Below are 25,419 nucleotides of genomic sequence, written 5' to 3' on the forward strand. Positions count from 1 at the left end.
GCAGTGATCCTGGAAGTAGTTCCAGCACTATTTTTTGCAATTTCAGGTGTGACTTGCATAGACATCTGTGCCTGAAGTCACACAGATGTCTGCCAAGTCGCACCTGAAGTCACACTGACATGTCACTTTGAAATTGTGCAACTTCAAGTGAAGTCGCACAATTTCAAAGTCAGATCCAGTGTGAACCAGGGATAAATGTCATTCAGTTAGTGATTACATTCTCTTTAAAAGGGCTAGTGCAAATAGTTATTACCCACAGCAACAAATCAAGCTGACTGCCTGACACTAAAATAGTGGCAGCTGCTGGTTACTAAATACTCTTTGCAGATCATCACTACTAAATAAGCCTGTGTGTGCTGTTTAGTCAATAAGTTGAGAGGGGCTCCTAATAACCCCATGCAGTGCCTTCTGTCAGCAGATGCCTCTCTGATCTCTATCAGGTTCATACTCATTCCTCTGTAATACTGGTTAGACACTTGCTAGTGCTTCTTTTGCAATTCAAGCTTTTCCTGTATCAAAGTCAGCTACAGTGAGCCCTGCCTTACACCATTTTAAATTTTAATCAAACATACAGTCAAAGTGTGAGGCTTGATAAAGAAATGTATAGGCCCACTATATTAATAAAAATATTGTATTCTGTTAATTAAAATTGTATGGTGCTTATACCTGTAATGATTCAGCATATAAATCCTTTTTTATTGTAGAATCTCTTATTATATATTCTCCACATTTGCATACAGGCTAGCAAAAATGAGAGTTACAGAGGTTGGGACAACCAATATATCAGTACCAGGAGTGATTACAGCTGTCACCTTTTATTCATATGATTTAATACTTTATTCTAAAGGAAAAAAAACTTAATGTAGGGCCTCTTCCACATGGGAGTAAATAGCCATGTTTTTTAAGGGTTTGAAATTAGATGCATTGTTTTCTATGGAACAATGTACACAGAGTAAAGATCGGTAATGAAGCGATGAGTACAAATCAGTAAAAAAATTAGAAGATTTTACATTTGAGTGCAGTAAATTTTGCGTATACGCGTGTTTACAGGAGTATAGATTAGTATATTACAACAATGAAGAAGAATTTTACTTGTCTATATGCTTACATAACTTTACGCATCTATAAACATGTTTAGGCAAGGTCCTTATGGAACATTTTACTCAGCATCTTTCCATCAAAAAGAGCCTGAGTATAAACATCAGTAAATTATTACGCCTCTGTGCAACTGGCCTTACTGCTTAAAAAGTATTTGCTGGAATTGGGCTTTTTAAAGCTAAATGCCATCTAAGAATACCCCGTACACAAGGTGTCAATGATGCTGTGCAATATCACCACAGAACAAACAGTTCTGTAAAACTGGGAAACAAAACAAGGAAATGGAAAAATAAAGGATCTACTGGCAGGATCAACATGTAATAAAACTATGTTACGACGGGACTAACTGCTGTCTAAATGCTAGATACAGGCTGCAGCATACAGTACATGTCATGGCTAACCCCCTTCCCATCTGCCCTGGCATTCCCTTTAAAATTTCCACCAATACATCACGATCGTGGCGTCAGACCCCAGACCTTCTCACCAAACTCGTGACAGAAGGACTGGCCGATCCAGACCGCGATGTGACGTGCGTAACAATGCCACACTCAGTTGCGCCATGCACAACGATTGTCCAGCTAATTGAACGCAATCGACACACCGGCAGCCTGAATGCGCTTGATACTGCGTCAGGTTAATTACGCAACTAACCCTCTACTGCCACCACCCCTTTTTGCACAGAGAAAGGGGAAACTCTCGTTATCAGTTAATACACTATAATGATTGAAATAATGGTCTGTATAACACAGTCCGCAGGCCCGTTATACAGAGATTAAAACAAACAGTAGCGGCTCTTCAAAGGCAGGGATTCGTAAATTGCAATTAAGAACTATAGGAACAGTTCAACACTTTCAGAAAGAAAGATTTATTACTAAAAGAGTCAAACAGGTGCAATAAAATAAATATTTACAAAAAAGATGTAACTAAGATATATATATATATATATATATATACATAGAAAACAGCACAGCACAGCAAAGAGATAACAGGGAGAAGTTAAAAGGTTAGGTTACTTGCCATGTTAAGCCTTTGAGGTAAGCAGATCCAAGTTGCAGAGCGAAAGAGTCTTTGATCTCCCGATGGAAAAATAGGAGATGTCTTCAACTTTTCTTTTTAGACCTGCTAGCCTGTGTTTAAAATCCCCCAGCAGGGGGGATGGCTCTGAGTAACTGGCCGATACCCTGTTTAGAGAGGGATCGTCGGGTCGACTCTGCATTAAAACCAACAGCTTCATAATCCATGATATGAAACATAGGGGACAAACTGACTTGAGGAATGTTCATTTAATTCTGTCACCTAGCTGGTAGGTTTTATGAGGTTACAATCTCTTTCAAGTCCAGGGAAAAGCTTCCTTATCTCTGTTAGGAGGTGAGAGTTTACACAGGCTTTTGGACAGCCTGTCTCTGAGAGGCTCTGTCTCTATGGGGGGGCTTTGTAGCTCTGGGCCCCCTGTTGCTCTACCTGCCAGTGACTTTTAACACACACACATCTGTCACTGTGCCTCTCAGGAAGGGAGGGGGGAGGAGACTAAAGGATAAATGAATACTTTTAATAAAAAGGGGGACTCTGTGTCCATCTCTGATGAGCAAATTTGCTACAGTTCTTAACTCCCAGGGGGGTCAAAAAGGATTGGCGATTATGTGACCAATATGCTTGGCTGTCAAAGTGGTCACATGATCAGAAGTTGGCGACCAAGCACATAAACATTGCTTGCCTGGTGATGCATTTGTGCAACATGTGGCCCTTAAAGCTAATGGCGCCGCACATATGGGTTGTTGGGGTGTAAAGGAGTTAAGTGGGAAGCCTCCACTGGCTTTCCGTTGCCCAACGGATAAAATTCAAAACACTAACAATAACGTATAAAGCCATTTATAACTCTGCCCCAAATTACATCACCGATCTTGTCTCTAAATATCATCCAAACCGTACACTCCGCTCCTCGCAAGACCTCCTGCTCTCTAGCTCCCTTGTTTCTTACCCCTTTGCTCGTCTCCAGGACTTCTCCAGAGCTTTACTCATCCTCTGGAACCCTCTACCCCAATTTATCAGACAATCGCCTACTCTGCTCACTTTTAGGCTATCTCTGAAAACCTCTCTCTTCAGGGAAGCCTATCCTGCCTTCAGCTAATACTGAATCTACCTTTTTGTACCACTAGCCCCTCTCTCCTAGATTGTAAGTTCCAAGGAGCAGGGCCCTCAAATCCCTCTTGTATTGAACTGTATTGTTACTGTATTGTCTCTCGTTATATTGTAAAGTGTTGAGCAAACTGTTGGCGCTATATAAATCCTGTATAATAATAAGTGCTTTAATACATGATACTATTGCTAAAATGTTACTAATACAGCATTAGATCTGCAACTTGATAACTGTGAATTATATTTCTGTCATGGCAAGGAGTTGGTAAAAAAGTTTGAACCACCCCTAAATTTAGAGGCTGGTACTGAAATATTCATGCTGGAGCCCTTCAAGACATAAAACTAAACTCAAAGTGGTTTAAAGGCAAAATGTTTTTTTTTACCCTAATGTGTTCTCTGCATTAAGGTAAAAAACGCCTCATAACCTATCCTACCCCTTCCATCCATAAACACTTATCTGGCTCCTGTCACTGCTCCAGGACTGCTACCCCCACTTCCTGGTTTTACAGGAGAAACTGAGGGCAGTGGAGCCATACGCTCCTATAGCTGTCAGTCAAATGCCTGTGATGAGGAAACGGAGGCGCAACGTGCTGGTATTGTGTGTCTATGAGCAGAAGAGGGTGCTTTCTGTGCAATATCATTGCACAGAACAGGTAAGTATAAACTCTTTTTACCTATTTTTTTTTTTTTTTAAAGAAAGAGACTTTAGTATCACTTCATGATAGACAGAGCTGGAAAACATAAGTTGTTTTCTCTTTCAAAAGACTTGCAATTTTGTCCAGTCAGTCCTAAGATTTACACAGTTCAACTGGGAAGAAAAGCCAGGTCAGTGACCTCATTGTTTTCTACTGCAATTGACCAACCCTGCTAGGTCACCTACCTGCCCATGTGATAGGACAGTGAAGGTGCAGAAGCATAAGGTCAGCTCTCTCCTCCTGTTGGCACAAGCAGTAGCACCTAGCATGCTTACAATACTGACCCTCCCTAACCCAGGTACTTCTGTACAAGATATTAGTAAAGAGGGGCAACATCTAAGTCCAATTTAGGAACTTACTATAGCTGCAACATTTCACGAATTTCAGTAAATACATAACTACACTAATTAATTTTTATCCATATGGAGTTTAGCTGTAGAAACTCCATGTGGCTTAGCTTATCAGTTTCCCATAATAACCAAATAGAATTTTTAGATGGACTGCAACTAAGATGTCATTTTTGAGAGCACCAATTCTTTATCTGTCTGATTTTAGCAGAGGCTGAAATGTCAGTTTTGGGTGGACTGACTCTTTAGGAAAGAATACCTTCAGACAGCTTCAGAAAGATTATTATCTCAGCTATCTTAGAACTGACTGACAGGCAGCAACATCCAAAATGAAAAGAATCTGAGAGAAAACTGTACTTTTATAAAATCTACGATCTCAGCAACTTTGTCTATTGAACAATTAGGCAACAATTCTGCTGACTACCTTCCTCCAGCGTAAAATCAGATGACTTTCCTGAAACTGAGAACTTAAATCAAAACAACACCTTGAGATTGATTTGTTTGCAGCATATCAAGGTCTATACAGCACGTTCATGCATTCTGATATTATAATGCATGTCCAGAGATCACATAAAATTGCACTTTACAAATTATAAAAAGTGGTTCGCGAAAAATACGAGTATTACCTCTCTCTGAGAGAAGATCGGTTAAGGACAGGGCTGGGGGGGTGTCTTAGTACTGATGATGGAGCCGACCGAGAAAAGGAAGACCTGTAATGAGATGCAAAACCACTCTCTGTCTCTAGGGGCATCAGGTCATTTAGACTGTCCAAGGACATGTGAAGGTCATCAACGTGCATCCTTTGTGAACTCTGTAATAGATTAAAGAAAAAATATATTTATTAAAAAAAGACTCTGCTAAGCACATATTGCATCAAAATTAATAACATAATATCACCCTTATAATTTTAGGACAACAATTCTTTCAATTACAAGTTATAGAGTCCCCATGTCTCTAAAAGTCAGGACGTTGTGTCAGGGATCCTCTCGATCCCCGCCGCGATGGTCCCGGCGCAGGCGCAGTGTGCCGCCCTGTGCAGGGACTCGAGCGCTAGGTCCGGGCCGGCCGCGGCGTTCGAGTTCGCGCATGCGCAGTAGAAGCCGCGGCCGCCCGCTGGGCACCAATGGCAGCGCAGGGCGGGATATTTAAACGACCCTGAGCTGTCATTCAGTGCCTTCTGGTCTTACCTGTATCCTGTATCTGCGAACCTGTGTATTGTAAGTTGCTGACCCGGATTGTACCTGACCTTGCTGTATTTCTCCTGCCCTGACCCTTGCTTTGCCTGACCTCTCTCCTGAATGCCCCCTATTGGATTTGACCTGCTGTTGCTGACCTGGCGTGTGACCCGACCATTCTATGCCCGCTGCCTTGTACCTTGCCGTCCTCTCTGTTACCGACCCGGCCCGTCTGACCTTGCTCATCCATCCATCCATCCCGTGCAGTGGGGTCTGCTGACCTCCTCATATCAGACTCTTCCCCGTGGGAGCCCTTGGCGCATACCACTACCACTGACGGACGCACCCAGTAGCTACGACCTGGTCTCAGGGGGCTCCAAGTCCATCCCCACCATCAGGGGCCCTGGTGAACAAGCACCCTGGGACTTAGACTCCGTGCGCTGGGGACGCCTATTCAGTGGAGTGCTAGTGGTACCGCCAGGCGGTCCCTTACAGTACCAGAAGGCCATGACTGAGTCTAGAGGAGGGCCCTCGCCGCTTGAGGAGATCTGCAGGCACCTGTCTAACTTGACACAGGCCGTATCGGCCCTGCAGGACAGATGTCAGCAGATTGAGAATCACTTCCAGACCTGCACTATATCCGTTTCTGCCCCACAGGCCGCGGTCCCCGCACCCCCGGCCGTAGCAGCCCCTGTGCCGCTTTCTGGGGCATCCGCCCCACTCCCGGCGGCCGAACCCCAAGTACCCTTACCGGAACGTTTTCACGGGGACCGCACACGCTTCAGGTCATTCCGTGAGTCCTGTCTTCTCTATTTTGAGTTGCAACCACGAACCTTTGTGACTGAATCCGTGAAGGTGGGGTTCGTCATCTCCCTCCTGCAGGGTGAACCCCAAGACTGGGCCCACCGACTGCGGGGAAAAAATGACCCTCACCTCAGTTCGGTTGACAATTTTTTTGACGCAATGGCCATCCTATACGATGACCCACAGCGGGCAACTTCTGCTGAAGCTACTTTGTACACGCTCCGGCAAGGCCGCCGAGCAGCGGAGGAGTACGCGTCTGAATTTAGGCGCTGGATGGGGGACACACGCTGGAACGAGTTTGCTCTCCTGCATCAGTTCCGTATAGGCCTATCAGAAGGCCTGAAAGATGAGCTCGCCCGGGTGGAGGTGCCTGAGACTTTAGAGGACTTAATTGCACTGACTATTAAGATTGACCGTAGACTGCGGGAACGCAGGTTTGAGAGGTCCGGCCAGGGTCATGGAAATCCCTGGGGGTCATTTCAAGGTCCCAGTCAAGCACCTAGGCCAAACATCCAGAACCGGCCACCTGGAGATATCCCTGAACCTATGCAACTCGGCCTGGCACGGCCTAAACTATCTCCAGAGGAACATCAGTGCAGACGATCCCAGAACCTGTGCCTCTACTGTGGTGAAGCTGGTCACATGGTACGATCCTGCCCGCAGAAACTGAGTAAGTGCACCTCTTCTTCCTTGTCCATTGGCAATGTTAGTCCATCCCAATACTTAGTGGCGCCCCTTTCCTTTCAGCTTACGGAAAGGACCGTGGAAGTATCGGCCATAGTTGATTCGGGGGCATGCAGCTGCTTCTTGGACATTAATTTTGCTCACCAGCAGGGTATTCCTCTCCAAATGAAACAGAAGGGGTTCAATATTTATTTGGCCGACGGTTCCCGGATAAAATCAGGGGTAGTGAACCAGGAAACCCCCTCCATCGCCACTGTCATTGCCGGCCAGCACCAGGAACTGCTCCGCCTGGATGCTATAGCTTCACCCCTCTTCCCAGTCATTTTGGGGCTCCCATGGTTACGGGCCCATAACCCCCAAATTGACTGGGAGACCGGAGTAATTTCGTTCCCTTCTCCATACTGTCGGGTATACTGCCGCACTTCGGGCCCGGGGGTCCCCCAAATCCTCCTGTGCTCTGAGGGGGAAGCCGAATTAAAACAGGTAATCCCGGCAGCCTACCATGAGTTTCTAGATGTGTTCAGCAAGCGGGGAGCCGATAATCTACCCCCCCACCGCCCTTATGACTGTCCCATTGACCTGTTACCCGGTTCAGAAATTCCTTTTGGGCGAATCTTCCCCCTTTCAGAGCTTGAATTGGGGGCCCTGAAGGAATATATCGAGGACAGCCTCCAGAAGGGGTTCATCCGCCCCTCCACTTCACTGGCGGGGGCGGGAATTTTCTTTGTTGAAAAAAAGGACAAAACCTTGCGGCCGTGTATCGATTACAGGGAGTTGAACAAGGTCACGATAAAGAACCGTTACCCACTGCCGTTAGTACCAGAGTTATTCCAAAGTTTAAAAACAGCAGTGGTTTTTACAAAGCTGGATTTGAGGGGAGCATACAACTTGGTTCGCATAAGGGAGGGGGACGAGTGGAAGACGGCCTTTCGCACCCGCTTCGGCCATTTTGAATATTTGGTCATGCCGTTCGGGTTGTGTAATGCTCCGGCCACGTTTCAACACTTTGTGAATGATATTTTTAGGGACTTCCTGGATGTCTTTGTTATCGTCTATTTAGACGACATTTTGATTTTCTCCCCTTCCTTGGGGGAACACAGAATACATGTAGCGAGGGTATTGGGGCGATTGCGGCAGCATGGGTTGTACGCCAAGGCAGAGAAATGTTGTTTCGAACAATCCAGCATTACTTTCTTGGGCCTGATTATCTCCACCGCGGGGGTCGCGATGGATCCCCAGAAAGTCGCTGCAATACTGGATTGGCCTGAACCCACGGACAGGAAAGGCGCCCAACGATTTATTGGTTTTGCAAATTTTTACTGAAAGTTCATCAAGAACTTCTCGGGTCTGGTCTCCCCCATTACTCAGCTAACCAAGCTGGGAACCCGGTTCAGATGGACACCAGAAGCTCAGGAAGCTTTTGAAGCCTTGAAGAAGTTGTTCACCTCGGCACCCATTTTGGGTCACCCAGACGCCGCCCTGCCCTACATCCTGGAAGTGGATGCATCGGAGAATGCGGTAGGTTCCATCCTCTCCCAGCGGAAAGGCACCAAGGAATTGCTCCATCCTGTAGCATTCTTCTCACGGAAGCTTACCCCAGCAGAGAAGAATTATGATATCGGTGATCGAGAGCTACTGGCGATCAAAACGGCATTAGAGGAATGGAGGTACCTGCTGGAAGGTGCTGTGCACCCCATCTTAATATTTACTGATCACAAAAACCTAGAATATCTGAGAACCGCCAAGCGTCTACGCCCGCGACAGGCAAGATGGGCACTATTCTTTTCTAGATTCAACTTCCACATTACGTACCGGCCTGGATCAAAGAACACTATGCCAGATGCGTTATCACGTATGTACGAGGACGCCAAGGAGATCCCAGTACCCGACACCATCCTGTCCTCGGGTAACTTCTTGGCCCTTCAGTCGGACCTTCGTTCCAAGATAATGGAGGCATCCACAACCGTCTCTACCCCAGCCGGAGGGCTCCTCCAGAACAAGGGGGGACTCCTATGGAGGGAAGACTGGATTGTGGTGCCGGAGGAAGCCCGAACCCTGGTCTTGGGCCATTGCCATGACCATCCGATGGCGGGGCACTTTGGCCCAGAAAAGACCCTGGAACTTCTCCGACGCTCCTTCTGGTGGCCGGACATGGCTAAAGATTGTAAGGGCTATGTAAGGTCCTGTATCACCTGCCAAAAGAACAAGCCATCCAGAAACAAAGTTTGGGGTCTGCTGCGACCCTTACCGATTCCTGAACGGCCTTGGCAAAAGATCTCGTTAGACTTTATAGTCGAGCTTCCGCCATCAATAGACCACACGGCAATCCTGGTGGTCGTGGACCGCTTGTCCAAGATGGCCCACTTCATCCCGTTGAAGAAAACCCCCTCGGCAGCCGAGACTGTGCGAGTTTTCATTCGTGAGGTAGTAAGGCTGCATGGGGTCCCCGAAGACATTGTCTCGGACCGAGGGGTCCAGTTCACGTCAAGATTTTGGAGGGCACTGTGCAAAGCCCTGGACATCAAATTGTCCCTTTCCTCTGCATTCCACCCTCAAACGGTCAAACCGAAAGGACCAATCAGACCCTGGAGCAATACTTGAGATGCTACACTTCGTTTACTCAAGATGACTGGATGCCACTTCTCCCCCTAGCAGAATTCACGTACAACGCCCGTCACTCAGCGACGGGACAGTCCCCGTTCTTTGCCAACTATGGTTTTCACCCCGTCTTCCTCCCGGATTTGGTCCCGGAATGCCCAGTACCAGCAACGCAAGATGTAGTAACGTTTTTCTCCACGAACAATAAGAAGCTTCAAGAGGCCATCAGTCGGGCCCAGGAAGACTACAGGAAGGCATTCAACAGGAAACGGAGGGGAGATCTGGTGTTGCGGCCTGGGGAGAATGTTTGGCTAGCGACGTCCAATTTAAAGATGCTTTGTCCGTCGAAGAAATTGGGACCCAAGTTTATAGGCCCCTTCTGCATTAAACGGATGGTCAACGAAGCGGCCTACGAACTCGTCTTTCCTGACACACTCAAAATCCACCCAGTCTTCCATGTGTCCCTGCTGAAGCCAGTAATCCCAGATGCCTTCCCTGACCGAGAATCGAGACCCCCAGAAGCCATAACGGTCGAGGGAGAAGAAGAATTTGTGGTGGAATCAATCCTAAAGTGCCGAAGGAGGGGGGGCCAGGCCCAATTCCTAATCAAATGGAAGGGCTATGGCCCTGAGGACAATTCTTGGGAACCAGCCCAGAATGTCCATGCACCTAGACTTGTCCGGAGGTTCTTTCGCGATCACCCGTGGTGGAGAGATCGGGTGGGCATCCGGAGGTTGCCCGTAGGGGGGGGCAATGTCAGGGATCCTCTCGATCCCCGCCGCGATGGTCCCGGCGCAGGCGCAGTGTGCCTCCCTGTGCAGGGACTCGAGCACTAGGTCCGGGCCGGCCGCGGCGTTCGAGTTCGCGCATGCGCAGTAGAAGCCGCGGCCGCCCGCTGGGCACCAATGGCAGCGCAGGGCGGGATATTTAAACGACCCTGAGCTGTCATTCAGTGCCTTCTGGTCTTACCTGTATCCTGTATCTGCGAACCTGTGTATTGTAAGTTGCTGACCCGGATTGTACCTGACCTTGCTGTATTTCTCCTGCCCTGACCCTTGCTTTGCCTGACCTCTCTCCTGAATGCCCCCTATTGGATTTGACCTGCTGTTGCTGACCTGGCGTGTGACCCGACCATTCTATGCCCGCTGCCTTGTACCTTGCCGTCCTCTCTGTTACCGACCCGGCCCGTCTGACCTTGCTCATCCATCCATCCCGTGCAGTGGGGTCTGCTGACCTCCTCATATCAGACTCTTCCCCGTGGGAGCCCTTGGCGCATACCACTACCACTGACGGACGCACCCAGTAGCCACGACCTGGTCTCAGGGGGCTCCAAGTCCATCCCCACCATCAGGGGCCCTGGTGAACAAGCACCCTGGGACTTAGACTCCGTGCGCTGGGGACGCCTATTCAGTGGAGTGCTAGTGGTACCGCCAGGCGGTCCCTTACACGTTGTCTCATCACCTCCGGCGCATGACAGTGATAGCCAGACACCAATGCTTCTCACACATCTACTCCTCAACGGAAAATAAGGAAGCACCCAATTTGCTGCCCACTTAGGACAGGAGATACCCCAATAACATACTACAAAAACAAAGAAGAGAGGGTGCACTAGCCTTGCACATTATCCCACTAGATCATTTATTAATAAACCAGCATGAATATAAACACAAACCACTGTAAAAAACAAAGCTCAAAGAAATCATCAACAGTATAGCTTGATCCACAGCACGTGCTTCTTTGCTTGGGAAGACACCACCTGGATCTTTGCTGGTTTACATGTTATGAGGGGTGTCCCCTCTTCCTCAGAACCAAAGAATTCAGACCCTTACAGCTTGACTTTATATAACTAACTGAAAATGACTTGAAAGACTTTAAGACCATACATTACACATACCACACGTATCCTTTGTTTTGGATAGTTGCCCTTGCAGGGGAGTCTTCTGTAAGTGCTACCATCAAAAGACCTCATGTGCTGCAGTGATATATCAAGATTTAAGTGTTGTTATATTAGGTGTGTGCCCCATTACTAGGGCATGTAAACCCAGTGTTATCAATCCAAAATGGCTTTCCAGGGTGTGTGTTCACTCTTACTTGTAATTTGTAACCTGTAAAGTTTTTCTTATATGGATTTTTCAGTATTTGTTAGATGGCAGAGAGATGGAGCACCTGCCTATCACATACCTGGTAGAGAATGAGTAGATGAGGGGCACCTTTTGCACCTCCTATTCAACACTCCAGAAGGTGGTGACAGAGAGTGTGAGGGAACAGAGTGGAATAAGTGACAGAGTTTGCAGACCAAGCTGGATCTGTGTTGCAGCCAAATGAGTAGAACTGGAAACTGAAGATCCCCGAGCAGGAACCAAGCACAGGAAAAAAGTGGTTCCAGAGCACAACGCAAAGGCAGAGTCAGGTAACAAGGTCAGTAACAGCTGGGCAACATGGAATCAAATCAGGAGGCAAAGACAGAGTCCAGGAAACAAGCCAAGGTCAGTAACAGTATCCAGGTCAGTAACAAGTCAAGGTCAGTAACAGTTTGGGAGCGTGGTATCAAATCAGATAGCAAAAACAGGGACCAGGTAACATGCCAAGCTCAGTAACAGCTGGGCAATGTCGTAGCAAATCAGGAGGCAAAGACAGAGACCAGGTAACAAGCCAAGCTCAGTAACAGCTCGGCAATGTGTTATCAAATCAGGAGGTGAAGAGAGTCCAGCAAACAAGCCGAGGTCAGTAATAATTGGGGAGCATCGTATCAAATCAGCAGGAGAAGACAGAGTCCAGTAAAAAGCAGAACTAAGTAACAGCTGGGCAACGTGGTATAAAATCAGGAGGCAAAGGCAGAGCCCAGGTAACAAGCCAACCTCAGTAACAGTTGGGGAGTGTGGTATCAAATCAGGAGGCAAAGAGAGTCCAGGTAAAAAGCTGAGGTCAGTAACAGCTGGGCAACATGGTATGAAATCAGGAGGCAAAGACAGAGTCCAGGTAAAAGCAGAGCTTGGTAACAGCTAGGCAATGTTGTATCAAATCAGGAGGCAAAGACAGAGTCCAAGAAACATGCCAAGGTCAGTAACAATAACCAGACCAGTAACAAGCCAAGATCAGTACCAGTTGGGGAGCGTGGCATCAAATCCAGAGGCAAAGACAAGAGCCCAGGAAACAAGCCAAGGTCAGTAACAGCTAAGCAACATGGTATCAAATCAGAAGGCGAAGACAGAGTCCAGGAAACAAGCCGAGGTCAGAAATAGTTGGGGAGCGTGGTATCAAATCAGGAGACAGAGTCCAGGAAAAAAGCCAAAGTCAGTAACAGCTGGGCAACGGGATATCAAACCAGGAGGCATAGACAGAGTCCAGGAAAAAGCTGAGTTCAGTAACAGATGGGCAACGTGGTATGAAATCAGGAGGTGAATACAGAGTCCAGGAAACAAGCCGAGGTCAGTTATAGTTGGGGAGCGTGGTATTAAATCAGGAGAAGACCGAGTCTAGAAAACAAACCGAGGTCAATAACAGCTGGGCAACGAGATATCAAATCAGGAGGCAAAGACAAGAGTCCAGGGAAAAACCAAGCTCAGTAACAGCTGGGCAATGTGGTATCAAATCCGGAGGCAAAGGCGGAGTCCAGGTAACAAGCCAACCTCAGTAGCAGTTGGGGAGTGTGGTATCAAATCAGGAGGCAGAGACAGAGTCCAGGTAAAAAGCAGAGATCAGTAACAGCTGAGCAATGTTGTATCAAATCAGGAGGCAAAGACAGAGACCAGGAAACAAGCTGAGCTAAGTAACAGCTGGGTAGACAGGATACATAGCTGAGTCCAGAAGGTAAGCCGAATCATACATGGGGAAGCAGAACCAGCAGGTCAGGTTTCAGTTAAACAGTCAGCAATTTATATGGGTCGCTGGGCGCTAAAGCCAGTTTGACCATACACGTTACTTTGTGAGAGCATGCTAATTTTTTGCACACACAAATACTAATGCACGTTTAGCATTTCCCTTATGCAGAGAGGTTTGGACAGAGTACTGGGCACACCTATATGCTTGCATGGGTTTCCTTCTGCTGCTGAGAATAAGACCTTCATTTTGTCAGGTCTACAGATCAAGGATTCCACTTTCCCTGCTCCAGTTTTCAGTGATTCCACTGTAAAGGATGCAATAGAAGAAGTGGAAAAACACAAAGCCCCTTGGTGAAAAGGAAAAAAGGTAAACATACTGGTAGAGGAATCTCAACCTTGGAGCCCTCAAGATAAATAAAAAGTCAAAAGGTGACTAGGCCCACCAGACTCTACAAATCACATTTTGGGCAAAGTGGCATTTTAATAAAGAAATCTGTTCTTCTATTTGACAGAAATGACTGAAACAAGTCTGCACACTTTGCCCCTTGCATATAAATGAAATACAAAGCTTGAGCCAGCAAATACAACTTGTAAATGAATTTGAAAAATAAGTCTGCAGGATATTTTGGCACAGCGTCGTCCAATACACCTCTTCAAATACCTACACGGGAAGGAAAAAAAAATCAAAGGCAAGAAAATCATTGGCTCTAGGCTGTGCCTGAGCAAGAGGAATGGAAATTATGAAGGAAGTCATTTAGATTTCTGAGCGCTGATGAAAAAGAGGGGGAGGAAAAAAAAAGCTATTAATCAAACCAGCATCAGCGTATCGATATCTGGCGTTTTTCTACTTGAAGAGAATCCAATCTGCATCAGGAAGTTGCCAGGGATGAGGTTTATTTGTTTATTCTCAGAATTTTGATGTCGGCCAGTTCATTCCAAACACGTTTTCCGTTTAATTTCAAAGCTGTGCCGTTGTTTTCAGCTGCTAATAAAGGTTGATTTCAATCTCTCGTCGGTTTGCGGGGATGCTCGGCGGCTTTGGGCCATACAGGGAGTGATGAATTGAAGACCAACCATAACTGTCTGGCAGGGCCCAAAAGTTCCCATTGTTAATATAGCTTTATTTTTCCCCTTCAAACAAATCAATTTTAATTAAAATCTCCATGATAAACCAGTCGTGAATCATCAGGACAGTCCAAGCAAAGTAAATTATATAAAGCGTTCTCAGCGAACGGAAAATATACTGAAGCCCGATGAGGTTATCATTAACGGCGAGAGGCTGGAGGCAGCGTGACAAGAAAATTGGAATTAAAAGTAATGGGGACTGAATGCTGAAACAACACAATGGACACAAACTTAACTTTGGTCTTTTATTAGTTGGTCTGTTGAAATGCCAAAAGGGCAAAACAATCAGGCACACCCCCTACATACAAACACATGTATATACAGTAATCAAACACGCAAGATCATACAAACGCATGGTAGTACAATGTAAGCAGAAACTCCTGTTTATTATTAAAAAGAGCTTCAGCAAAACTCTAGGCAGACATAAGGGCACAAATGAATGCAGCATCTTAAAATCCACGGTACAGCAGAGCTCAGGGGGGAGAAGCAGCACCACAAGAAGCCATCCAGCTGTACTGCAGTGCTTAACAACTGTTGACAGAAGGAAAGAGCAGAATGACATAGAAAATAACTTATGAGCTTGCTGCTTCTCATTTAAAAGAGAAGTATGGGATTAGAAAAACAGTTCTACTCATTCTGATGCTGCATCTGTCCACCGCTGTCTAAGACTAAGAACTGAGCGATCAAAGACTGCTGATCTCTCGGTCTTCAGTGAGCAGAGAAACAGTGACGGTCAATCACCGGCTCTCTGCTCTGCCCCCTCAGCTCTCACTGGAGCGCTGGGCTGTGCAGGAGATAGGAGCGGCTGGCGCAGGCTCTCGGAAGCATCCTGGGAGGCTGAGCTAGCTGTTGGTCAGGAATCTGGGTGGATCTCAACAATATGGTTGGGATCCTTTCAGAGCCTGGAACAGCTCTGTAACTTTAGCCCGCAGTCGGCTGAAAATGGGTCACAGGTGTGCAGAACAAAGTGCATTGCTGTGATCCCCAAAAGAGCTTTGGCCTTACTTCTCCTTTAATTTTCATTGATAGGGTTTGGGTGGGGAGTAGACATGTTAGCAGCACTGTTCTTAGTGGCAGAGCTGCGTAAATCTCAGAAATGGATGGACAGAAATACAAATCTTTTGGCAGGTACTAAACTTTTATATAGGACTCATTCACAAGGGTGTATCAATCCATACATGCGAAGGAGCCGTCTTTCTCAATGTGAGATGCACAGGTGATCTGTGGAGACTCATACAGGCAAGCTGCTGAAATAAATGACAAGCCACCAGCTGCATAGATCTCAACACACATCCTGGAGTATACATCTGTGAAGATCCAATGTGTGGCTCAGGAAGAAGACAGATCCCTGCACTGGACCTGCACAGATGTACACTCAGGGATGTGCTTTGGGGATTTGTGCAGCTGGCAGCCTGTTATTGATTTCAATGTGGTGCCTGCACGGCTCTGCACAGAAGACGGCCCCTTCGCACGAGTGTATGGATCAATACACCCCTGTGAATGAGCCCTAATGTATTTGAACTGGGAATTTAGCTCCTTGGAGTATAACTTTAATACTTTCAATGAAAGTATAGCGTTACAAACAGCAACCAAAAGCATAATTTAAATGGAAATTTGTCAAAAAGAGAGCATTTGAATATACTGCAGTTCATTAGTTTAAAGTATATCTGAAGTCAACACTTTTTTTCTAGTTTTGGATACAGAAGAGCAGCCTTTTTCAACCAGGGTGCCTTCAGGTATGTATAGAGGTACCTTGGCAAAATGCCTAGAAATTGACTAAAATTGTATACAACCCAGCTGGTTGATCAAGCCTGCCTTTTAGTTACACAGAGCCACAGGTTTTCATTGTGCACAATTAGAACTAGCCGCTGGCATCCTAACAACCAATTACATCATTGGTTGATAGGCAGGATGTCGGGCACCTGTACAGCATTCTTATTTGACCCTCCCATGCTCCTTCCTGAGTGAGTTAGAGAAGCTGAGGGAGAATAGAAACATTGGCATACTAGTCAGTACAATTGTGTAAAGGTATATTTGCTTTGAAAGAATAAAATCGACTCTAACATAGGGTGTCCTATGTGTGAGGATGTTGCTTTGTTATGTAAACCTATTAGTTTAGTTTTTTACATTTTTGGAATGGGGAGCCTCCAGATTGTGCAGAATTTTAAATGGGTGCCTTGACTGGAAAAAAGGTTGAGAAATACTGGAGTAGGGAATAGTTAAAACCCCTGCCAGGGTTTTTTCTACTAATATGGGACACAAGAAAAAAAGTTTGGGGTACAGACCAAAAATATTCATGCAAAGACTGCAATAATATTTTATTAGACAAAACTTTTTAAAATTCCAGTCTAAACATGTCTCCAATCCCTCCCTAACACCTATGCTGCCTAACCTGTGTAAGATAGATGCATATACTTACAGTGAAGGAAATAAGTATTTTGTATGTTTGCTCACTCACAAAGAAATGATCAGTCTAAAAATCAAATGGTAGGTGTATTGTAACACTGAGAGACAGAATAGCAACAACAAATTCAAAAGAAATGCATGTCTAACAATTATGCACTGATTTGCAAGTTCATGAGGGAAATAAGTATTTGATCCCCTATCATTCAGCAGGATTTCTGGCTACCTGGTGTCTTTCATACAGGTAACAAGCTGAGATTAGAAGCAGTCTCTTAAAGGGAGTAATGTAGCAGATATAAGAAGCGCCACAGAAAATGCAAAATAAATCAAATAATAAGCAGCACCTCTAACCAAAAAAGGTAAAATGGTGTACAAATAAAAAGTGCGCTAATTATTCACAAAACATGCAAGGATAAATAATAAAAATAAATGAATTCATAAATATAAACATAAGTCCAGCCACCATAACAGTGATAGTCCAATATCAACTTAATGTCAATCTTGAAAACAAACACCCATGTGCAAATCTAACACCAGATGAATGAATACACTCACCAGAGCTATATGCTGATTATATTATAAACCAGCATGATAGCATTTTGCTCTGGGAGCAATGATCTGCAGGATATCCCAGTAGAGGAACAGCAACCAATAGTGATCCAATCAGCACATATTAAAGGGAGTGCTGCTAATCTCATTTTGTTACCTGTTTAAAAGACACCTGTCCACAGGAGCAATTAAACAATCAGATTCCAAACTCTCCACCATGGCAAAGACCAAAGAGCTGCCCAAGGATGTCAGGGACAAGATTGTAGACCTATGCAAGGCTGGACTGGGCTACAAAACTATCGCCAAGCAGCTTGGTGAGAAGGTGACAACAGTTGGTGCAATCATTCGCAAATGGAAAAAACACAAACAACTGTCAGACTCCCTAAGTCTGGTGCATCATGCAAGATCTCACCTCGTGGAGTGTCAATGATCATGAGAACAGTGAGGAATCATCCCAGAACTACATGTGAGGATCTTGTCAATGATCTCCAGGCAGCTGGGACAGTCTCTATTCTGTCTTTCAGTGTTACAATACACCTACCATTCGATTTTTAGACTGACCATTTCTTTGCGAGTGGGAAAACATTCAAAATCAACTTCACTGTACCTATTTTCAGCCCACTCTGGGTCAGTCATGTGACCCCTTATGCAGTCTCTCATATAATCATATACCAACATTTTTAATGTATATGAATATACCACTGAATGAATTTACATTGACATATACATTACTGTATACTACAAATCAGCCTTATACAAATTTAACTGGATTTTACTGTGCTGAGCTTTGTATATATGTAATAATAAATTTGCAATCGCGTACATTAATTATGTAGCTTATCATGTGTGATGCGCCTCATTTAAAGTCCCAGGGCAAATGTATTGTAATTTGAGGATATGTTGATTTAGGGATGGAGGCTCATCACAAAAAAGGTACTCCAGATCACATTTTAATAATTGGTTGTTAAGGAGGAATTTAGGTGCCTGTATCCTTGTTTGCCCTTCCCCAGCCGTTCTTTGTCTGCACTATGATCACATTAGCAGAGTGATGGAGAGAGAAAGTGAGGGAGAACAGAAAAGCTGAGCAGCACAGTGGCCAAGTGGTTAGCACTCCAGCCTAACAGCACTAGGGTCGTTGTGTCCAATCCAAACCACGGCACTACCTGCCTGGAGATTTCATGTTCTCCCTGTGCCTACATGGGTTTCCTCCATGAGGTAGAAACATAGAAAAGTGACAGCAGAAAAAGACCGAGTGGTCCATCGAGTTTTTGTTGTTGTGTAATCAAATTTCTTCCCACACTCCAAAGATATTCTGGTAGGTTAATTGGTTCCTGTCTCAATTGGCCTCAACACGTGTATGTATGTGAGCTAGAGACCTGAGATTGAAAGCTTTTTGAAGGCAGGGACAGAGGTGAATGTACAATATATATGTTTACTGTGTAAACTGATGGCGCTATACAACTAACTGTGATAAATAAAATGCTGGAATACTAACCAATCCTAGCGTGCAAATCACCTCTAATGTTTAGGCTAGGTTCACACCTGTGCAGCCCCGTGACACACAGAAAAGAAGTCCCTGCACTATTTTTGAAATCGCAGCCCGCAAAGGAACCGAGGTTCCCAGTATGGGTGCAATTTCCAATGCGGGTAGCGCGCCACTAAGATTAATAGAACCTTCTTGCAGGTCCTGCATTTGTCTGTACGGATGGTTGGGGCTTCTGGTATACGTCCGGGTCCCGCAGAGGCACCACCACACAGATGAGAACCTAGCCTTAGTGTCCTGTATCTGTGGATGTTTCTGTATTATGTAAAACAATTAGTTTAGTGTTTTATATTTTAGAAAGGGATGCCTCGAGATTGTGCAGAACTTTAAAAAGTGCCTTGACAGAAAGAAGAAAAGTTGAGAAACACTAGCCTAATGCTATAAAACACCCACTACATACAGTACATTCTATTTCTGTTTCAAGGGTACAGTCTTTCTTTCTGGCCTTCACAAGCAGAATAAATGTCTAAAAGAAAACCTATTATAAAAATAATGATGACAAGCATTTAAATGTGATTTACCTAAAAAAAAAAAAAGTTCAGATTTAAAGTACAGCTAAAGGCAAAACTTGTTTTCAGTTCTGGATAGAGTGGAGAGGGATTAGAACCCTTGTCAGTTTTTCTTTCTTGCTGTCTGTGCCACTGTTAAGTAGATTTCCCCCTCTCTATTTGTCCTGTTTACCATTATCATTGAAAGTGAAAGTAAAGAAAATCCCACATTTTCCTTTGTCCCCATAAAAGTAACAGAGGGTAAATCTTCTAATGGGGACACTAGTTCTGATGACCTGGGGGTCCCCAAGGGATTCCCTTTCACTTCCTGTTTGGCTATGGGACAGGAAGTGAACAGAAATCTTTAAAAAGGGACACAGATGGAGAAAAAAAAAATCTGACAGGGGTTATAGCTCTTCCCTGCTCTATCCAAAATGAAAAAAAAAAAAAGTTTTGCCTATAGTTCTACTTTAAGAATTAGAGTGAAGATCTCAAGTTTTTACTGCTATCTTTGTCCCAGTTAGGAAAATTTCTTTTCATTGCCTGACCAAAGACAGCCACTACCTTTGAAAAAAGTGAGGAATAATCTTCCAAAAAGAAACACAGTCGGTAACAAAATCAAGACAAATTCTCTGACCCTTCCATAGACTTCCAAAACAAACAAAAAAGAACTGGCCCTGAGTCCCACAGGTCAATAAAAATGCAAAATGTGCACTTTGTGAATACACATTATAGTTTTCCTTTATATTGGCTATTTAGGGAACAACAAAGAAACGTGATGGCAGAAAAAAGACCAAATGGTCCATCGGGTCTGCCTGTTTTTAATACATTTATTTTTGTTACAAGATAAGTTCACCTTTCGTAACATGTTACATGTTCCACCCATTTTTAGGGTTGAACATGTAACATGTACTCACTGCTGCAGCTACTGCCCATTACCCTCTCTCCCTGTGACAGCAGTACGGGGAGAAGTTCCCTGTACTAGCTGTCACTTTTTTTTGTCAGCTTGTAGTTCCCAATGAACTACCAAGGCACTGTTGATCGCTGTGGTAGTTCATTGATTCTTTCTGTCACAGTGTATCTGTTTGGCTGTATGAGGTATGAGGACACAGATACACTGACAGCTTTGCAGGAGTCCTGCATGGCACCAGCACTCTGCTTATTGCTGGTGCAATGCTTTCCAGGTTCCAAAAAATATTGAAAATGCACATTTTTTGCCTGGGCATTTTTTTTTTCCTAAAAAGTGAACTTATCTTTTAACTTTTTTTGTCTGGATATAGATCAATGGATAGAGCAATGAATGTCTAAGAATTACACCATGACATAGATGATGCCAGAATTCTAAGCAGGGTATGAGCTTGAAGAGGAGAACATACAGAAAACAAGTATGTGCAATCAGCTTGTAGCAGGAATTGTTCAGTCTCTGGGGAAAAGTCTGTCAAGTCTTGGAGCATTGCATGTCAATATTCTGTAATGAAGTAAATCATTTAATATACTCGATCTGTCGTGAGATGATTGCATATTCTCATTTCATCTCTCCAGACACTAAATCACTCTCTGGCACCTTAAAGTGCCTATTAAAAATACAGTGCAAATGCCAGATGCACAGTCTCCCATGGCAACTATGTATGAACTCATTTTTGTTTTGCTTGATTTCTTGGCTTCAATGTTTTTCTAGCACTCTTGCTTTCCAGGATTGGAGTTCCTGGGATCACATTCCCCCCCAGGGCCTTTTCTGTTTGTATGCTCTGGATTCCTCCTACAATTTAAAAAGTAGGTTAATCAGCACCTAGCCAATGTGGTATCTCTGTCAGTTTTGTAGCTTCCCAATTCAGGGGTCTCCTGGAAACGATGATGTCTTGCATCCCTATGCTACCCTGGGCACACTGGATTCCCTGCATGTTCCAAAGAATTTCCTTTTTGCAATACAGAAGGAGGCACTTGAGCTGATTCAAGGTGCTTCTCATCAGATCTGCAGGGGTCTCTGGTTATGGGTGTGACAGGGGATCACTCGGTCCGGTATGGTAGGTTCATTATCAAGGACCATTGTCACCTTTGATGCCTGTGCTACAGGGCGGATCACCACCTGCAGTTGCTATGTGCACTGTCACTTCGCATTCAGGCTTGACTGGTTATTCTGCATGATGTTAACACAGCATCAGTATCATGTATTTATAAATAAAGGAAACTCAACAGCAGGTTCCACTGGAAGTGGAAATATCATGTCCATGACCAAATGGAATCTTCAGGGGCTGCGAGTGCCCACGATGCCAAAAGGGGCTGTGGCACCAGGTGTTTTTGTTTCCCAATGAATGGGTCTTTAATCGAAAAGATCTTGCCCATATCACTCAAGTATGGGGCCTCCCTCAGTTGATCCTGTTTGCATCACCATCCTTTCACAAAGTGCCTCTCATGCTACTGTCACCCATTGGTGTAGGAAGTGGACGCTCACTCAGCCAAGGAATAGTTGCCTAGAAAATGGCTTTCCTCTACTGCCTTTGGTCATGAAGTTCCAGGGGGGACTGTTGTCTGAGTCTCACTGTAATAACACGCATGCCCAATTAGCCTGCAGGTTTGGGTTTTACCCTAGCCATGGAACTATTGTCTGGACCAAGCACATCAGCTACCAGTGTTTCCAAACACCTGGCCCAGGATGGACTGGCAATTGAGAGGGAAGGACTGAAGGATTAGGGCAATCCTCTTTCAGTGGTAAATCCTGCAGGGTTTCAAGAAGGATGCCAACAAATGTAATTTACTTCAAAGTCTGGAACAGGTTCACAGTCTTTGCAGCTTAGCAGGATTTTGATCCTAGCAACCCGCCCAGTTGCTTTAGTTTCCTTACACAGATCTGGATTTGGGGCTCAGCCTAGTTCTGTAATGGCTCAAATTTCAGCCATTTCAGCTTTATCAGGGAAAATGAGTGTGTGACCTGCCAGCGTTTCTGGAAGTCGGTCCTGAAACTTTGCCCTGAGGAGGAAAAACATTTCACCTGTGGGATTTTATTCTGGCGCTGGATTTCCTTGCCAGGACTCTGTTTGCACCAATAGAAATGAATCCTCAGTAGGACGTCACTCGAGAAGCAGTGTCCCTTGATAACTTCAGGGGGCAGAGTTTTGGATCTGCAAGCGCTTCAAGCTACAGAGTCCTACATCTTATTTCTCCTGAACAAGTTGGGGCCTATGCCCCTCGAACACTTTTGTCCCCAGGTGGCTTCAGTTTTCATCTTACAAATTATTGATTCCATCCTTCCTGGCACAGATAGTACCTAACCTAAACAAACTGGATATACCAGGTATCTAAGATGCCTACTTTCAAGCTGCTTCCTAGTTTAAATCCTCTGGGAGGCTGTTTGTGTTTCCATCAGGCAAATTTGGAGGATGAACCTTGTCATCTTGGAGTGTCAAGGCCATCCTGAAAACACAGTGCAGCCAGGCAAGAGCCTCCAGAAGTGGTAGAGGCTCATTCAGCCAGGTCCATCTCTACATTCGGGGCAGCGCATGCAAAGTGTCTATGAAGACTTTTGCAAAGCAGCAGGCTAGTTACCACAGTGCACCTGCCTCAGAGAATATCCAGGGGCTTCTACGTCAATGGACTTCAACAGAATGGTAGTCTAGGCTTCCATGTCCATTGTAATGCAGTTTGATTATACAGTTTAGCCCTCCCTGTTTATCTAGTTATTTATCACATGTATGCTGCCATCTTAGCGTCAGGAAAATGGAAAATTGTATCAAATACTTACCATAATTTTCCTTTCCTGATGCAAATCCATGGCAGCATACGAACCCTCCTTTGTTTGATCTTGTTGTACAGAAAATGGGGGAGGTTGCTCTCAAGTCAAACTTTTATAGATTTACACAGGTCCTGTAAGTGGATATAGGGGCAAAGCTATAATCACATGTATGCTGCCATGGATTGGCCTGAGGAAAGGAAAATTATGGTATTTCATACAATTTTCCGTTTTTCACAGATTAGGGATGGGAACTGCTGAGATAGTCATTACATGTGGTGGACTTTGAGTTACAAGGAACTGAGTAGAGGAAAACCAGCAATATGGCACTGCAATAAATGTTAATTTTGGCAACTAAAATATTTTTGACATTAATACTGATACTGCAGATTTTAGTCAATTAAAATACTAAAACTAAAACAATTCCTATTACTAAAATATTATAAAACTAAAATGGAATTTTAGTAAAAAGACATGGACTAAAACTAAATCAAAATTTGCCGTCAAAATTTACACTGACTACAAAAAAACAGCTACTAAGAAGTGTGACATATAGCCAGTTTTTCTCTATTCTATTCCTTGTAGCCACTTTTCTGGGCATTTTACTGATTTATTTTACTGTTCTGTATTGTCTTTCTGGTTTAAATTTGAAGTTCTTGTAAGATCCTATTAGATATATGAGCTGCTTGCTCAATGCAAAACCCACCAAGATTGATTCACATTATGGCACTTGGTGAACCTGCGCCTTGGAACCAGCATTATTCATCAAACATTTGACTATCACATGTGGTGTCAGCCTCAATGCCAAGTACCCCTCTGCAATCTATGTGCATATAAATTACTAGGACTAAATCTTAAAGTGACATTAAAGGCAATAAAAAAATAAAAACAACAACATGCTACACTTGCAATGGTTTTTGCACAGAGCAGCCCCGATCCTCCTCTTCTCAGGTCCCCTGATGTTGCTCCTGGCCACTCCCTCCTGCCTAGTGACCCAAAAACAAGCAGCTTGCTATGGGGGCACCCAAGCAGGCTCATTCCCGAGCCGCTGCTCGTGTCCTGGACCCTTCCCCCTCTTGCTTCTCACTGACTCACTGGCTGTGATTAACAGCGGAAGTCAATAGGTACTGCGGCTATTGCAGCCAATGAGGAGGAAGAGTCCCCAGAGAGTAAGGCCCTTCTGCACATCACTGGATTGCGATGGGGCTTAACTAAGTATTAGGGGAGGTTGGGGGGAGCTGCACCCAAAAGGTTTTTTACCCTCATGCATACAATGCATGAGGGTAAAAAACCTTGAGCTTTTACAACCACTTTAAGAATCCAAACCAACCACTTCAATTTTAAGAAGACAAAAAGCAATGCAATAAACAGGTATGTATTAAAACAGATCTTGCATAAAAACACAAGATCCATTTTTTTCCCCAAAAAAAAATAAAAGTTACTCACCCTGGCTTCCTGTAGGCAAAGGAATCGTCACTTGGCCATCTCTTGGGACACCAAGAAAGCGGAAGATCCCAAATCTCATGAGTTGTGTCTCCAATGCTGTGCAGAAGAGACTTCCTGCAAGATCTGGCATCCTCAGCTTTCCATGATCCTGGAGAAAGGCCATTGACATTACTCTCATCTAGGTAAACCCTTTGGAAGACATGATAAAAAGTGAGCATTTACTTTTTTATTTCTTCTCTTAGTCTCCTCTTATACTCCTTTGGGGAGGATGCACTACAAAAGAAGCAGACCTTCCTGCAAATTCCACTTTATTTTTACAAAAATAATACCAGCATTAATAATCTCCTATTTATTTTCCTGCTGAATGCTTGCAACACGCAGGAATAGGGGGTCGTTGAACAGAGAAGTGAGAAGTGGCCCAATGCTGTTTCTACTAAACTAACATCACAATGAAGTATGAGACCAGTCTAAAATCAATAACTAGGTACTTTACAAAATAATGGATGATGCCAGTGGAAAATGGAATGAGTTCCTCTGAGAAATAATGCACGTCCAGCAGATTGGCAGCATCCTAAATTCTCTTTTTGTTAATGAGTGGAGTTAACGGGAACGTGGCTTATACTGCAATGGTATCACAAATCACCCGTAAGATGTGGCTGTATACTAACTACACACAGACACTGTGAAAGTGTCAACATGTTTCCTGAGCTAAAATGTAACATTCAACTCAAAAAAGTAAAAACTGAAAAAAAAACAAGCAAATAAGATGCAGTGCAAAAC

The 25,419-nt window shown here is 44.5% G+C and overlaps 1 protein-coding gene across 2 annotated transcripts in view; it reads right to left on the bottom strand.

The window, feature by feature from the left end:
• SPATA6 (spermatogenesis associated 6) overlaps window positions 1-25,419 on the bottom strand; it is a 114,723-nt gene that overhangs the window by 59,059 nt on the left and 30,245 nt on the right. For both annotated transcript variants that reach the window (XM_089684445.1, XM_089684444.1), the window contains one exon: window positions 4,903-5,087. In XM_089684445.1, coding sequence (XP_089540571.1) covers window positions 4,903-5,087 — 185 coding nt within the window. The remainder of the gene's footprint in view (window positions 1-4,902; window positions 5,088-25,419) is intronic.

Source organism: Staurois parvus, unplaced genomic scaffold, assembly GCF_062004578.1.
Source record: "Staurois parvus isolate SC_StPar_1 unplaced genomic scaffold, SC_StPar_1.0 ptg000347l, whole genome shotgun sequence".
NCBI lineage: Eukaryota > Metazoa > Chordata > Amphibia > Anura > Ranidae > Staurois > Staurois parvus.